Source organism: Saccostrea cucullata, unplaced genomic scaffold, assembly GCF_032062105.1.
Source record: "Saccostrea cucullata isolate Sc308-1 unplaced genomic scaffold, CSIRO_AGI_Scuc_v1 ctg23841, whole genome shotgun sequence".
Lineage (NCBI taxonomy): Eukaryota > Metazoa > Mollusca > Bivalvia > Ostreida > Ostreidae > Saccostrea > Saccostrea cuccullata.
Window position 1 is genome coordinate 1 of NW_026919161.1, and position 15133 is coordinate 15133.

The window sequence follows — 15133 nt, forward strand, 5'->3', positions numbered from 1 at the left end:
TCGTGAAGTTAAATAACGCAAACAAACATCCAGAGGAAAAAAAGTGACAAATTATTTTTAAATGCACATTTGTTGTATTTTGCTTTAATTTAACAGGGTTAATTTTTTTTAAATTAAATTGCGTCAAACAATGTACATTTTGGTGTACATAAAGTATTGAAAATGCATATAGTTCCTACTCTGTATTCAAACGCGCGGTGACAACGTTTCGTGTTTGTTATAAATATTTGAACGTCGTAGATTTCTAATGGAGTTCATAAAGAAAATTACACTGAATGTAAATATTTTAAGAAAAAATACAGATTAAAGCATGAGAAAGTTTATTATCCTCACAATGCAATTATATTGAATTACGGACAGATGATAGAAATAAAAAAAAAATAGATGCCCGGGTTGGTACATATTTTTTTTACCTAATGTCATTGCAAATGATACAAATAATCAATTAATTCAATATAAAGAAATTACAAACCACCTGTGACGTTCAAAATTCTATCCCCCTGAAACCACTTATTATTCTATACAAGTGTTTTTCAATTCAAATTCCATTTTTGCGCAACTTTACTTTCAAAATGCAAATACATTGAATTAACGCGGTATAAACTTGCAGAGCGTCAATGAAGAATGAGTGCGCCGAATATCATAGTTTGAAGAATAGATATCCCATCAATATTTTAAATTACGAACATACAGCAGTCTCTCTTATCTTGTCAATCATAGAATGAATCCAAACATTGAATATTACAGTTTAGCGGTTTGATATGTCATATCAAATTTTTTAATGAGTGATTGCCCCTGAAATTTTTTGCTGTTAACAGAGAATTAAAAAAAAAATTAAACGGTAAGTCGCAGAGACATTGAATCAACCACATATGACTTTTTTGTCAAGGAAGGATATGGAGATAGCGAAAAATATTCAGTCTTGTTTAAAGTCATCATTTCGTAAGTTCTATGGTCGATACAATGACCTTGTTAGCAAATACAATTTATCATTGAGTCAAATGCTGACTGATGTTTTTCATACCAATTATTATTTATACACTGAATTGACGACTGAAATTTCCGTTATTTCACGATCATGACAATGAGCACACGCGCAGTACAGTTAAGGCAACACATGAAAAAATTATGGTAATGAAGTCATAATGAGGTCTGACGTCATGACAGTTGCTCCGCCCTGATTGATCCATATAAGGAAATGGTGCTCAAAATAACTATTCACCGATATTGGCAACAATTTGTAATAAACAACAATATCTTCATGTTTAAATAGAAAATAATTAGTGATTTTCTCGTATATAAAATAGCATGTCTTTAAAATAATTCTCTTTTTAATGTGTCGTTTGTCTGCATTCGGCTTCAGCCAAGCGCTTGCACTCGGTGACACGGAATGTTGTTTACATCTGAAAACGTGGCGACATCAGCTGAGATTAGCAGTGGATTTAAATGCAATAACCACACAATCTTTAAAGAAAATAGGGATAAAATAAGAGACAAGGCATTGCTTCTCCATTTTACAAGAATATGAGGACATTATTTCGGAAAATAGCAGAAAACTGAGACGATTTGCACCAGCTCTAGCTCCGTAGATCAATCACTGCACTGTAATTCCAGGCCAGGTATGTATACGCATATGCAGGTACATGTATAGATCTACATGTAGACATGCTTTTGTTAACATAAAAAAAACCGAGTGTGTTCAATTTCATGTTCATTTAAATGTATTAGTACAGTCAGTGAAAAACTGTAATTATGCAGTGCCTTGTGTGTAACAACCCCCTCCCCCCCCCCCCCACACACACTAAGTTGCACACTTTTTAGAATTATTAAAAAATTAATTGCACTAAATATGTACAGAGTTCCTGTCAATTAGCTCATTTTCTTTGCGACAATATGTGTAATAATGGAGATCATCAGTAACACAAATTTAGACTAAATTGAAAGAGATGCAGTTTTCATTGTTTCAGTCAAAGATTCACGTAGTGACTAGGCTAAACAAACAATGATGTATTTTGACATACAAATATGCTACACAATTTACAAAAAAATATCCGTAACATTGTGTTGAAAACATAAAAGCCCCACTTCAGATCTATGGTTGTAATTTTCTAAAATTTCTAAATTAATGAAAAAAAAATATTTTTTTTGTTTAGATTACATGTACATTAAAAATATTTATATAATACTTTTATCATTGTAGCTGTCCAGAGTTTCAGGCCTAAAGCGTGAATGAATAAAAAATGCATCATTTCTCCACAGGGTATGTATACTTCTAAAGCATTTCACATTTTCAAAGTTTGCATGTGCTTTACATATTGTTTTTTTTTCATTTTGGTAAAGAAGAAACTTGGAATTTTTAAAATAGAAAATATTCTATCAATAACTATTGTAAATGTCAGAGGTTTCACTTTCCCAGAGAAGTTTTGTAACACATTTTTTTTTTCATTTATATCAATAACATAAATTCACTACAATATACAATGTAGCATAATTTGTTTTGTCAAATGTAATGGTATTTTATCCTACAATGTATATTTAGTAATTCATAGCATATAACTGCATATATATTGTGTTGTAGGCCTAGCTATTCCCAGATGTTGGACAAATGGATTCATTTAGGCAGCATGTTAATCCTGCCCTGCATTCCTACAGTCTGTCAATGGATTTGAAAAGAAATGTTTATTAAATAAATTTTCTAGATGAATAATAATTTGACTTTTTCATATATTTACTCCACAGGTGTTGAAAAGGCCATTAAGATATGAAAATCTTAACTTTCTTACTATTTTGTGTGGAGGGTACTAATGATCATCAAGATCTTATTTCCAGCATGTGCATTGTGTTCATTTATCTTTCAATACTATTACCAAAAACAGGAGACTAGAGATCCCCCTAATTGACTCAAAATAGGATAGGGGACCACCATTTGTTCTGAGGGAAGGGGGGGGGGCAGGCGAGTTTTTCCAAGTCAGATTTTTTTTTTCATTTTCATGTCAATGAAGGACAGATTAATACTTATTTCTGATCAATAAGATGAAGGACAGATTATTTATTTATTTTCCTCTTCTTTAAAAATACTACATGTAAAAAAAATGTAAAAATAAACTCTGATTCGTGGGAGGGGGAGATCACTGATCTGCAAGTATTTATTTTTAAAATCTGCCAGTCCCTCACCCTCAAAATAAAATAGCTGTCCCCTTAACAAAAACAGGAGTATACCCCAATTCTTTCTAATTACAATTGTGTAGTACCTTAAACTTATAACTTAGTTTATATCCCTTAATTAACAGTAAGCAGTCTGATTGAAAGCGATCGTAGAACATGACCTCGTATGCAGAAAGAAAAAAAATTATAACACAAGTGTGTGTACCATAGGCGTCGGAAGCAAAATGAAAGGGGACTGATTGAAAGGGGATGGGGGTTTTGGGGGCTAAGCCAAAAGAAAAAGGCAAATTCCAATGCCTACATTATGTATATAATTTGCAAATAAGTAGGGAGGCTAAGCCTCCCCCCCTCCCCGGTTCCGAGGCCTATGCGTACAGTAGTGAGAGAGGGGAATAGATATCTAATTAATTATTAATGAAGGCTTTATTTTAATTAACCATTTGTGTTCTATATAAATATATCAGCAATATTTGAACCTATTTGTGTGTAATACTACGTGTATATACACATCGTTGAGGAAATGCGGGAGGTTTGAAAAACATCAAATGTATACAAAGTATGGAGAACGAATACACAGAAAAGAAAGAAATGTCAAGGATTTTTATGCATACCGTTTGATTTAGTAAAAAAAAAAGAGTCAAGTCCTGCCCGCATGTATATTTATTTTAAATTTACGAGGTAAACAAACTATATCAAGTACTCCAGAGTTATCTCCCATGCTGGGTCAGTGATGCGTTTGAAAACTATAATTAGGTTGACTCTTCCAAGATTTCATTTTTTAATCAAAAAGTGCAAGGGCAAGGCGACAATCTAAAAAGTAGGTGTTTATTTTAAATTATTTATTTTATTGCATAGTTTTCAAAAAGTGATGCCCATTACTTTGTAATTCTTTAGTTAATTTATAATTCGTGATGAAATTAGGAAAATATCCTATTTTTCATGCATTACTGTCTGATTTAGCTGAATAACTTAATTATATGGGAAAACTAACTGAATGAGCATCACTTTTGAGAAAGTATAGATACATAGAGACAACATAAAACATTGTGCAGTTAATTTTTTGCTTGTCTTGCCCTTGCACTTTTTGGTTAAATTTGACATTTCATTTTTTGACCTAAAATCGGAGCCCACGTGACTTCAGGGGGTCACATGATGTCAAAAAATACCGATGTGAAAAGCGATGGACATACTCTTGAAGATCACAAAAAGCTGTTTTAACTAGAGTGTCTTGCTAAAAAATAAAACTGTTAAACATTATATGTATCGGATTCCGTGACTTTTTATAGAAAATGTTGCCTTAACTGTACTGCGCGGTTGGTGTGACCGGTCAGCAGGGGATGCTCACTCCTCCAGGGCACCTGATTCCACCTCTAATGTTTCGGAAGTTATCTCCTTATCCTCTCAAAGTCCATAAAACATACAAAACAGGAGCAGAGCAGACACGGACATTCGAAAAATCAGGTAGGATCAGGTGCCATGGATGAGTTAGCATCCCCTGCTGACCGGTAACATCCGCTGTGTTCTCCTTGTCATGATCAGGAAATATTGGAAAAATCAGTCGTCAATTCATTGAAATTCAGGGCATGAAAAACGTCAGTGAGCATTTGACTCTATGAAAATTTTATTTGTTGACAATGACATTGTTACGACCACAGAACTTACAAAATGATGGCTTTAAACGAGGCGTCTGATATTCTATTTTCATCACTTGCTTGTAAATAATTTATCTCGTTTTAAAAATTGTTCATACATAAGTTCACAGGCCAAGAGCATTTAAAATATGAGATTAAATTGGAATGGAACATACTCCCGGTCCAGAGATTTTCATGAGCATGTTCCCATATATATATACCCAGAAGTCACATAATATTGAAAAAAAACAAAAAAACTTTGAATCAACGTTGATTATACACCTTGATTCAACGTATAGTTTATGTTAGATTTTGAAAATTGAGTTCAACGTTGAAATCTCAACGTTGATTTAATGTTGAAAATCAATATTGATTAGACATTGAATCAAAGTTAATTCAAGGTGGTTTTTATTTATTTTTATTTTAACCATTTTATTACAGGTTACTAAAATGTTTTTATAATTCTATAAAGGAAAACATACCGTATATGAACAATATCTATATATTGTAAACATTTATTAAACTTATGATTTGTGTTACAATAAATTTCACCAAAACACATTTTATAAATTAATCACGTTACAAAATCCGAGCATTTACAAACGTTTTGTTTTTTTTTCACATGTGGTCATGAAATAGTCCAAATCTGAGAATTTATAATTCACCAAAAGAACATTTTCCCATTCCCCCATGTCCACACAGACATAGTTTCGTCCCAGATTTGATCCTATAGCAGTGCCCTCAGTTTTGATATAATGTTTATTGTTGAAACTAAAATTATTCTTATCCAGGACAGCATCCATCATTTCTAGAACACTGTCAGTGTTTTCTTCTCCTTTCTGTCGTTCTTTTAGAATCTTTTTAATCAACGTCTCTATTTTTTTGGGTATATTGGTAATGGAATATTTTTTAAAAAAAGTTATAAAGTATTTTTATTATATATAGGGAATGACGCAATCTACGCCCTAACAAAGGATAAAAACCAAGAACTCCGAATTGATCTCCAGAGACATAACGGAGAACAGACCTATACTGTGTATACCACATTTTACATCGGGGATGAAAACAATAAGTATACTCTGACAGTATCTGGATACAACGGAATAGGGGGTAAGTAGTTTTATTCACCAATGCTCTCGGAGTGAGGTATTGTAGAGACCGGTAAGAATGGTTTCAAAAGTTGCGGGAAGGTCAACCTCACAAAAAGTCTGACAAAAAAAAATGTAAATCTTTGAAATAATTATAAAAAAGATGGCCCTATGTTCGAAGAATGAGAGATGTTTCAGCTATATTATAAAGGGGTTATTGAACTTATATAGGTAAAGGTTGGCACTCATCGTCTGTACAGATTCACTCGCAAGCTTGTGCATTTGTACAGCCGACTTTTGTCAATATTCACCAATAAAAGTTCAATAACTCAATAATATTATGTGGGGTAACTATTTAATATCTTAAATATTATTTTCTTGCTGTGTTGCTAAAAATATGAATATCCAATACAGGTCAAAGTTCACAATGACATCTACAGATGCGGTATCTTTATAACGACATATCATTCATTAATAAGTAGGCATTAATGTTCTTTACAATTTGTTACAGGTGACAGTTTATCGTATAACAATGGAATGAAATTTACTACAAAAGATCAGGACAATGACTGGAGTGGTGGTAACTGTGGTGTATCATATTACGGAGGGTGGTGGTACAAGGACTGTGCCCTTGGGAATCTAAACGGACTGTACGGACAGTCTGGGGTGTATGGTTGGCAATACATGACATGGTATTACTATGCAGCAACAACTGAGACATTTAAACAGACTTCGATGATGGTTAGAAACAAAAACTAGAGTTTGTCTATCAATAATCCGGAAATAATAATAATATTATTATACTGAATGTTAACTGTTGCTAAATTTTATCTCGCTGTAGTGCGTAGCGTAGTTCCATGATTCAGAGGGGGGTATTAACATGTTTTTAAAGAAATGTTTCGCGACGACTTAAATATTAGTAATTTACATGAAAGTATATTGTTGGTTGTGTGCAGATACCAGATTTGCATAGTTAAAATGGCACGAAGGAGCATAACTGCTGAGTTAAATTTAAGACCAAGGCCATCGGATCTCTGCACAATATCAACAATATTATATAGACTAAGCAACATGCACCATTGTTTAGTAAAACTGACCGCATCAAAGTATTTTATATGTAAGAATTCTCAATGATTGGTATTATCGAAAATTGTACTTGTTTTTAACATGTTTAAATTAGACATTTTGATTTTAATTGATTTTTTCCACAAAACTTTATTTGATTTTAATATCTTTATTTACCAGTTACCTATGCTCTTGTGACATGGTGTACGGTGGCATAGAGGGTCTTGTTTTTATTATTGTTTAAAGCATTTAATAATATACAGAAATCCGTACATTAAGAATAGATAGAATACAATCTAAACTTCAATTATTTCAGAACTTTTTTTGTATGTAATGTATCAAGTTTTCTTTTTGGATACTTTGAATAGAATGATATCGGAATCATTTGAGAGGTACTAAAAAAATAATGACAATATGATAATGTCTCACTGGTCATGAGGAAAAAAAAACAATTTGGCACTTTCTTTTTATTTGTCAACCCAAGTCAAAGTCTAAAATTTCTTGATTCATAATTATCGTCATATGTATTTGTTATGAAGCTTTTTGGGGGTCAAATTTGGACTATCTCGCATATATACCTAGAAGATCTCTGATCAATGTTTTAAAATCAAATTAATAAATCCATTCTCGATATTTAAATGAAAATATCATATAAGATGAATAGATGTAAAAGATGGTAATTAAATCTAAAATAGGACTGGTTACTTTACTGTGTATTAACGGTAAAACCATTTTTTTAAAGCGGGATCGGTATTCTTTAAGGCCTTTGTTAGACATTGATTAAACCTAGACTTATTTCTCTTTCAGAAGATATTGAATTTCCAATCCCCACCTCAACATCGGAAAAATAATAACCTAACTTCCCTTCTTTAAAATTCCATATAATAGGAAACTCGCATTTTTTGTCATCAATAAAAAATTCTAATATAATTTTTTTGACTTGAGATAAAAGGTTATTGTTGATCATGACTTGACAGAAAACTCTGTGTGATGTTCCCATTGATACATTAGTTAATTAGTTAAATATTTTGACTTATTCATTAGGTCACCTGCGTCACTCAGGTGACCTATTGCTATCCGTTTTCGTCGTTCGTGTGCATTGTTCATCATGAGTTGTGCGTAGTGTGATAACATTTGAAAATTTTCAGCTTCTCCTCTGGATTTGTAGAACCACTTACAAAGATTTCTGCCATATGGCATCTATGAGTAGTAAAGATTTTTTTTTAATATAAATTTTTATCGTCCCTGTCGCCTTGGAGCCTGCGAAGTAGGATAACCATCCGAATTTATTACAATATCTAAAAAAAACTTTTTTCTTTACTCCTGGACATTATACGGTCTAACTGTTGGTGTGATTGTAATAACCACTACGTCATCTACTTAAATTATACAATTCATGGCCCTGTGGTCAGGTTCAGGTGTTTTCAAGTTTGTTGGGATGCCAGAGACACTGACAATTAGAAAGTTAGAATATGTAATCATAATCGTAATAATCAGAATTTTGAACTGTCGTTAATGCCTGGCATACCTTAGTGATTCATCTAATGTAGTACAGATGAGTTTCTTGTCAGTCACTAATATAATACCACATCAAATGTAGTAAAACATAAATGTGTATAATGTGTAATAATAATATGTCTATTATTAAAACAATGAATGTTTTGTGGATAACATTGTGAAACTTATTGTATACTAGTATTTTTTTTTAACTGTTAAGTGTCAGTTTTGAAATATAATGCACGCAATTTAGACTATGTAATGTGTAAAGGGTTTGTGTTCATTTGAGTAACGAAAACCCAATATTATTTTTAAATATTGGCATTTAGGAAAGACGCGGACACCTGGAAACACCAGAAAAATTCACTTTGTTTTTAAAATTGATTTTCTGAATTTCAAATTAAAAAAAAACACTTTCATTGAAGAACACTAGCACAATTTACCAATAAAGTCGTAATGACCACAAGATTTTATATTGAGGTTTTAAATACTTTGGAAACAAGTTTTCGATTTACAAACTCGCTAGAACAGTTCGTTTCTAACAATTAACAGGACCATTTTGTCGAAACAAAACACAGACACACAGAGAAACCATGTTCAATATATCTTTACGTTATTATGAATAGCTGTTTGAATTGTGAATTTCAGCTTAAAATATCTAAATAATTCTTCCCTAGTCCACCTGGGGTTATTTTTTTATTTTTTATTCAAACAATGTCTTACTCTATAGGTCTCTGTGTTTTTGCTCCGACAAAGTGAACATTGAAAATTGGAGAGCTGATCCAGAAGAAATGTTACAACCGAATTAAATTCATTATTAATCAGCAATTTTGTTTAAAACAATATTTGACATATAAATACCACTACTATAATTTTGTTTTTGCCATTAAAAGATTTCATTTCATAATATGAAATATTTCTTTTGAGTATTAAGATATAATCAACGAATGTGCTTTTTAAAGATTTTAACTCTTTTTATTTTGCTATATTTACATTTTCAAATTCTTCCCTTTAAATAACACTATACTGAAAGTAATGCGTATCTTTAACTGCAGGTTCTTCGAACGTCATGAACGTTCGACGTAATTTCTCAGTGACGTCATACAGGGTCGACACACATTCAATGGATTACATGTAGGCCTATGCCGTTGAATTTGAAATATAAAACACTTCACGCATTAAAAGTTATAATCAGGCAAATATAAAATATGAATTAGTAAAAAATGTAAATATAAGTAATAAGGTATTATTTTATTGGACAATAAATACAGGTTGGTACGAGATCAAATTCACCATAAAGCCCGAAGAAAGGCTTTTTGGAAAATTGATCCCGTGACCAAATCGTATTCATATTCCAATATATGTTTTAAAAAAGATATCTTATTTCGACTTCTTAAATAACTCTTGTTTTGAGTTGTACTATTAAAATCATTTTAATGTTGCCAAACGTTGTTTTTAAATTTATCTTATGCGTAAATCTTATGTTTCATCAGATTCAAAATATGTGTAAAAGAGAAACGTTCGAATTCTTGTCATGTGACGATAATTATAAACGAGACCAAACGTTGCGTTTATTTTAATATTTTTTGATCGATTATATATCATATATACAATCAGGCTTTATGATAAACATTGTGATTTTAACTTTTCAATCGTCAACTTCCCTTACCTACACTGTAATGTGCCTTCATCATCTGTGTACACGGTATATATTTTTCAGTTGATTCGATACACAAGATCATGTTCTGCGTGTTCATTATATACCTAATGTGTATCATTCAAATTTACTGTTGATTTTATGCAATCACGTGACGTCGTGATCCGACTTTCCGGATCACCACACTGTGGTTTTCTGATTCTATATCACCACTTTCTGTAACTGATGACGTAGTACGCAGAAATATGACGTTATTTTTCTGGAGCGTTAAAATGTCCTTTGTTTTAATGCTTTGTTTATTGAATTAATATTATTCCATTGATCTCTAAAGGATTATTTTAATATATTTAGCAAGTTATAAGGGAGTATATAATAAATTTATCATTATAACAGTAACTTGATCCGAAGAGCCGTATCACGTCCCGTTGACAGGCGCGGATCATCAGATCAAACTCGACGCTTTGCGTCTCGTTATATCTGATGATCCGCGCCTGTTAACTCGACGTGATACGATCCTTCGGATCAAGTTACTGTTATAATAATATATTTGTACAATTTTCTAAAACGAGATAAATTATTGACAAACAATATGACGAAACAAGAATATCAGCCCTCTCGCTAAGAGTCCTCATTTCGTCCTTGTCAGCAAATACAACTTAGCATCAAGTCAAATGCTGACTGACGTTTTTCGGACTACTTATTAGGCCATTATTTATTATTGTCGACGGATTTTTCCGTTAATTTCCCAATCATGACAAGGAGTACACGGCGGATGTTACGAGTCGGCAGGGGATGCTCACTCCACCATGGCACCTGATCCCACATGTGATTTTTTATAGGTCCGTGTTTGCTCTGCTCCTATTTTGTATTGTTTCATGGACTTTGAGATTGAATATATCTCCATATATTTCCAAAAGTATTGCCTATTTTTGAATGTTTTAGGGTAAAAGTCAAAATATGCAGATGCATATTGTACTTACATTTTTTATGAATATTTTCGACTTTTAAAGATTTTATAGTATTTATGACATTAGTTTTGGATCAACCCTTTAAAAATACTTATGTTTGAGTAATAGTACTAGCCCATTCCATTTTTTAAAATATACATTTGTTGTTAATCGCTAACAATATTGTAAAGTTTTTAAGAATGCTGTGCTTTTTATAATAAAATCATTAATATTTTATATCTTGTCTTTTTTTGTTTTTATCTTGTCATTAACATATGAGGAAAGGATTTTTTATTTGCCAATGATATTAAGAGCTAATTACATTTATTCTGTTGCATTAAAGTAGGAGGGAAAATCAGTGTAGTTATAGAAGGTATCGGCATCTATAGATCTCTGTAAATCACGGGTTTAGGGGGCGCTTGAGTCAGTGGAGAAGTGGACAACATCAAGGTACATGACAAGTGTAATGACACAAAATATATTTATCCCTTGGAAATAGTAGACGCTTCGATCTACTGACACCCAAGGATTAGTGGACACTTAATACTACTTATATACAGAGACTAGTAGAGACCGTAATCTAGTTATATGGAAAACGTGTAAAGATAGTACAGTAATCGATCTCCAAAAAATATTCAAACAATAAAAATCTGTACAAAGATCATAAACAAGGAACCCTGAAAATTCCAGAGTTAGGATCGGGTACATTGCAGGAGATAGCATCCCTACCACAACCGCTGTGAGTCATGTGTTGATCAAGTGTCAAGGCTCGGGGGGGGGAAACACACAAAACTCGTTGAATAAAAATCATATACAACTACAAATCAAGGGAGATCATATATATACATGTACCTAAGAACTAGAGGACACCTCTATTTATATATAGTCATACCTTAGGACTAGTTCAGATCAAAATTAGCAATCCTTGTAATAATGACTGTAGGACATTTAAATGAACTATAGTAACTTAGGACTAGTAAACACCTAAATCTCGTTTTATCATTTTGTGAAAAATTTTGAAATATTGTAGAATATATGAAGACACCATAAGTGGAGACCTAAATCAATCAGTGTTCAATCTATCATAGAATTTGATGAGTGGACACCTTCTAAACCCATAATATAATCAAATCAAGTTATTAAAAGGTCAAGATAACGAAGACTGGTCAATCTCATCAATCTGATACGTGAACAAAGCAAACAACACAAAGTTAGAAATACCAGAGAAGGGATAGCTAGGTGTCTACAAGTAGTAATTATACCTGAGTTCCATGGTCGGTAGTGGTCGATACAATGACCTTGTCAGCAAATACGATCTCTAATTAGGAAAAATACTGGCTGACGTTTTTCTTATTAAATTCGTCCATTATTTACACACTGAATTGTCGAGAGATTTTTCCGTTATTTTCCGCTCATGACACTGAGCACACGGCGGGTGTGACCCATCGGCAGGGGATGCTCACGCTCACGCTCCCATGGCACCTAACCCCACCTCTAATGCTCTCTCCCTGTTTTGTTTTGTTTAATGGACTTTTGATTTTGAATAATGTTCGTTTTATTCATATATTTCAAGATAAAACATTGAGTCGGCACAAAATTACCTATTTAGTTTTATGATAAATTAACAGTTTTCTTGCTACGAAAACTTTCTCATTCTATTTTTATATTGAACTATCACTGAACTTAAACATGTGTTAAAAGAACAAAGTCTCGTTCATCTGTGTGCGAGTATATTAATTTCAGAGACCCTGTACACTGCAGGGAAAACCTTTTTAGCCAGGCTTTGCTGAAAGCAAAGTCCTGGCTATAGACATCATGATTGACTGTATTACTATAAATCGCACAGTAAATAAACCCAAACAGCGTCAAATCTGACGCTTTCGATAAACAAACTAGTCCCATTGCAAGACGATATTCAAACAAATATTTTTAACATCCCAATCGTTTATAAAGTTAATGATCAATATTTTTGCTTCAGAATTAAACTGAAAAAGAAATTAGATATTTGCTTTATTGGAATAATCATGACATAACAATGTGTGCACATACGCTGCTGAATGCATAATGTAAGCGAACCATTTTCAATACCTCGGGCTTTTCAAAATGTTGCAATTGTTGAATAGTTTCATGTTTCATATCGTTTTCGTCTGTGTTATGTTAGTGGTAATATTTTGTTTTGATTTTTAGCAAATTAATTGTATAGTGAATAGGAATTTTAAGAATTATTATGCGTGAAGTCGCCCGGGGTTAAACTCTCGACCTACGGAATCTGTCTCCTAGCAATAAGGGAACAGCGCGTTAGACCGATCAGCTATCTAGGCAAATAAAACATATTGCATTCGGTGCCGATGGAATTCTCACAGCACTGCACTATTCAACACGGTATTTGAGAATAGAAGTGAGATACAGTTTAACTGGACATTAGTTTTATAAGAAGATCGTTACCAATAAACGTTGTATAAAATCATTTTTATTTATAAATCACAGTTTACAACAACTCTTAAACTAACAGCACTGCCATAAATGAAGAAACATCAATATACATGTAGAAAGCACTAAGAAATTCACTCGTATAAGGATACCCACTTCCGCCCCAGCCCGGGGTTGAACTCTAAGAGACAGATTCCGTAGGTCAACAGTTCAAACTCGGGCTGGGGATTCCTATTTTATGATGACGAACTGAGTCGTTTTCTATAAAATGGTGACAGACTAAGTCGTTTTCTATAGCATGATGACGGACTGAGTCATTTTCTAAAACGTGATTACGAACTGAGTTGTTTTCTATAACACGATGACGGACTGAGTCATTTTCTATAATGTGATTATGAACTGGGTCGTTTTCTATAACATAATAACGAACTGAGCCGTTTTCTGTAACATGATGTCGGACTTAGACGTTTTCTGTAACATGATGTCGGACTTAGTCGTTTTCTATAACATGATGACGTCTCAGTCGTTTTCTATAACATGATTACGAACTGAGTCCTTTTGTATATCATGATATCGGACTGTGTTGTTTTCTATAATGATGACGGAGTGAGTCGTTTTCTATAATAACATGGTGACGGACTGAGTCGTTTTCCTTAACACGATGATAGACTTAGTCGTTTTATGATTATTTCATTACTCGGACGTCTTTTTCTATGATAAGGTGACATATAAAAGAGGAACATAGATACTTGAGGCACTATACGCTTTTTTAATGAACTGCTTTATCCTTTAGAAAAGGATTATAATTGAACTAAAAAGGACGAAGTTTCATTAATCAGTACCAGTACATTAATTTCAGAAACTCTGGACATTGTTTGGTAAACTAGCATTTATCTAAAATTTATGAAGAATATATTTACTCTATTATGTATTCATATCTAATATTTTGTTGAATATAGTGTAGATCTTTGCAAGATGCATTAATTTTTCTCTTTATTTGAAATGAAAACAAATCATTATTTCTAATCCCATGTCATTTTGATCTGAGTTTTATCACGAAAAAAAAATTTGCATGTCAGCAAGTTAATCATTGTCCATATTTCGCAATGTTTGCGAAACTATTTAACGGCATATTCATTAAAATTGTTTTTGTTCTAAATTGATTTTGAAAATAGGAGATTTTAACTTGAAATACGGCGTCATTTTTCTGACTGATCTATAAGCCTTTACAGTGAATTAATATTTTACTTAAATATGATCCCAGTTATTTGTTTTCCGCTCTGAAAATAAAAACAAAGGCACAACGGGAAGAGTTTTCTTTTCGTTTGCTTAAATCACCTGGTATCATAGCGAGATATTGTGTTTGTTCATAATGACTTAAAATTACTTGTTTTCAGTTCCGGTATGATGCCCTAATGTTTAGACTAATTCATTTGATATAAAAAAAATCATTCCACTAATTAATATGAGATAAAAAACAAATGGATACGCGTTGTTTAGGACACTCAGTTTTATGTTGAATTCGTCTAGCAATAACTAATTAATTAATCAATAGCCTGTCTCAGTTTAAAACTATCGATCGTACTCTTTAGATTTCCTTACATATAGAAATAAATGTGATGGAAGAGTCTTGAAAATTGTGTATTTTTAAAT

At 32.5% G+C, this 15133-nt stretch overlaps 1 protein-coding gene and 1 long non-coding RNA gene across 2 annotated transcripts; both read left to right on the forward strand.

Annotated features, from left to right (window-relative positions):
• The first annotated feature begins 1137 nt into the window (after positions 1 to 1137).
• Positions 1138 to 2624, forward strand: LOC134281328 (uncharacterized). The gene is made up of 3 exons (XR_009995057.1): positions 1138 to 1619; positions 2201 to 2260; positions 2579 to 2624. It is a non-coding gene; the product is annotated as an uncharacterized LOC134281328 (long non-coding RNA).
• Positions 2625 to 3414: 790 nt separating this feature from the next.
• On the forward strand, positions 3415 to 6643 carry LOC134281318 (ryncolin-1-like). Its single transcript, XM_062763805.1, has 3 exons — positions 3415 to 3448; positions 5742 to 5906; positions 6396 to 6643. The coding sequence occupies exons 1-3, from the start codon at positions 3415 to 3417 to the stop codon at positions 6641 to 6643; spliced, it is 447 nt and encodes a 148-aa protein (XP_062619789.1).
• Positions 6644 to 15133: the final 8490 nt, after the last annotated feature.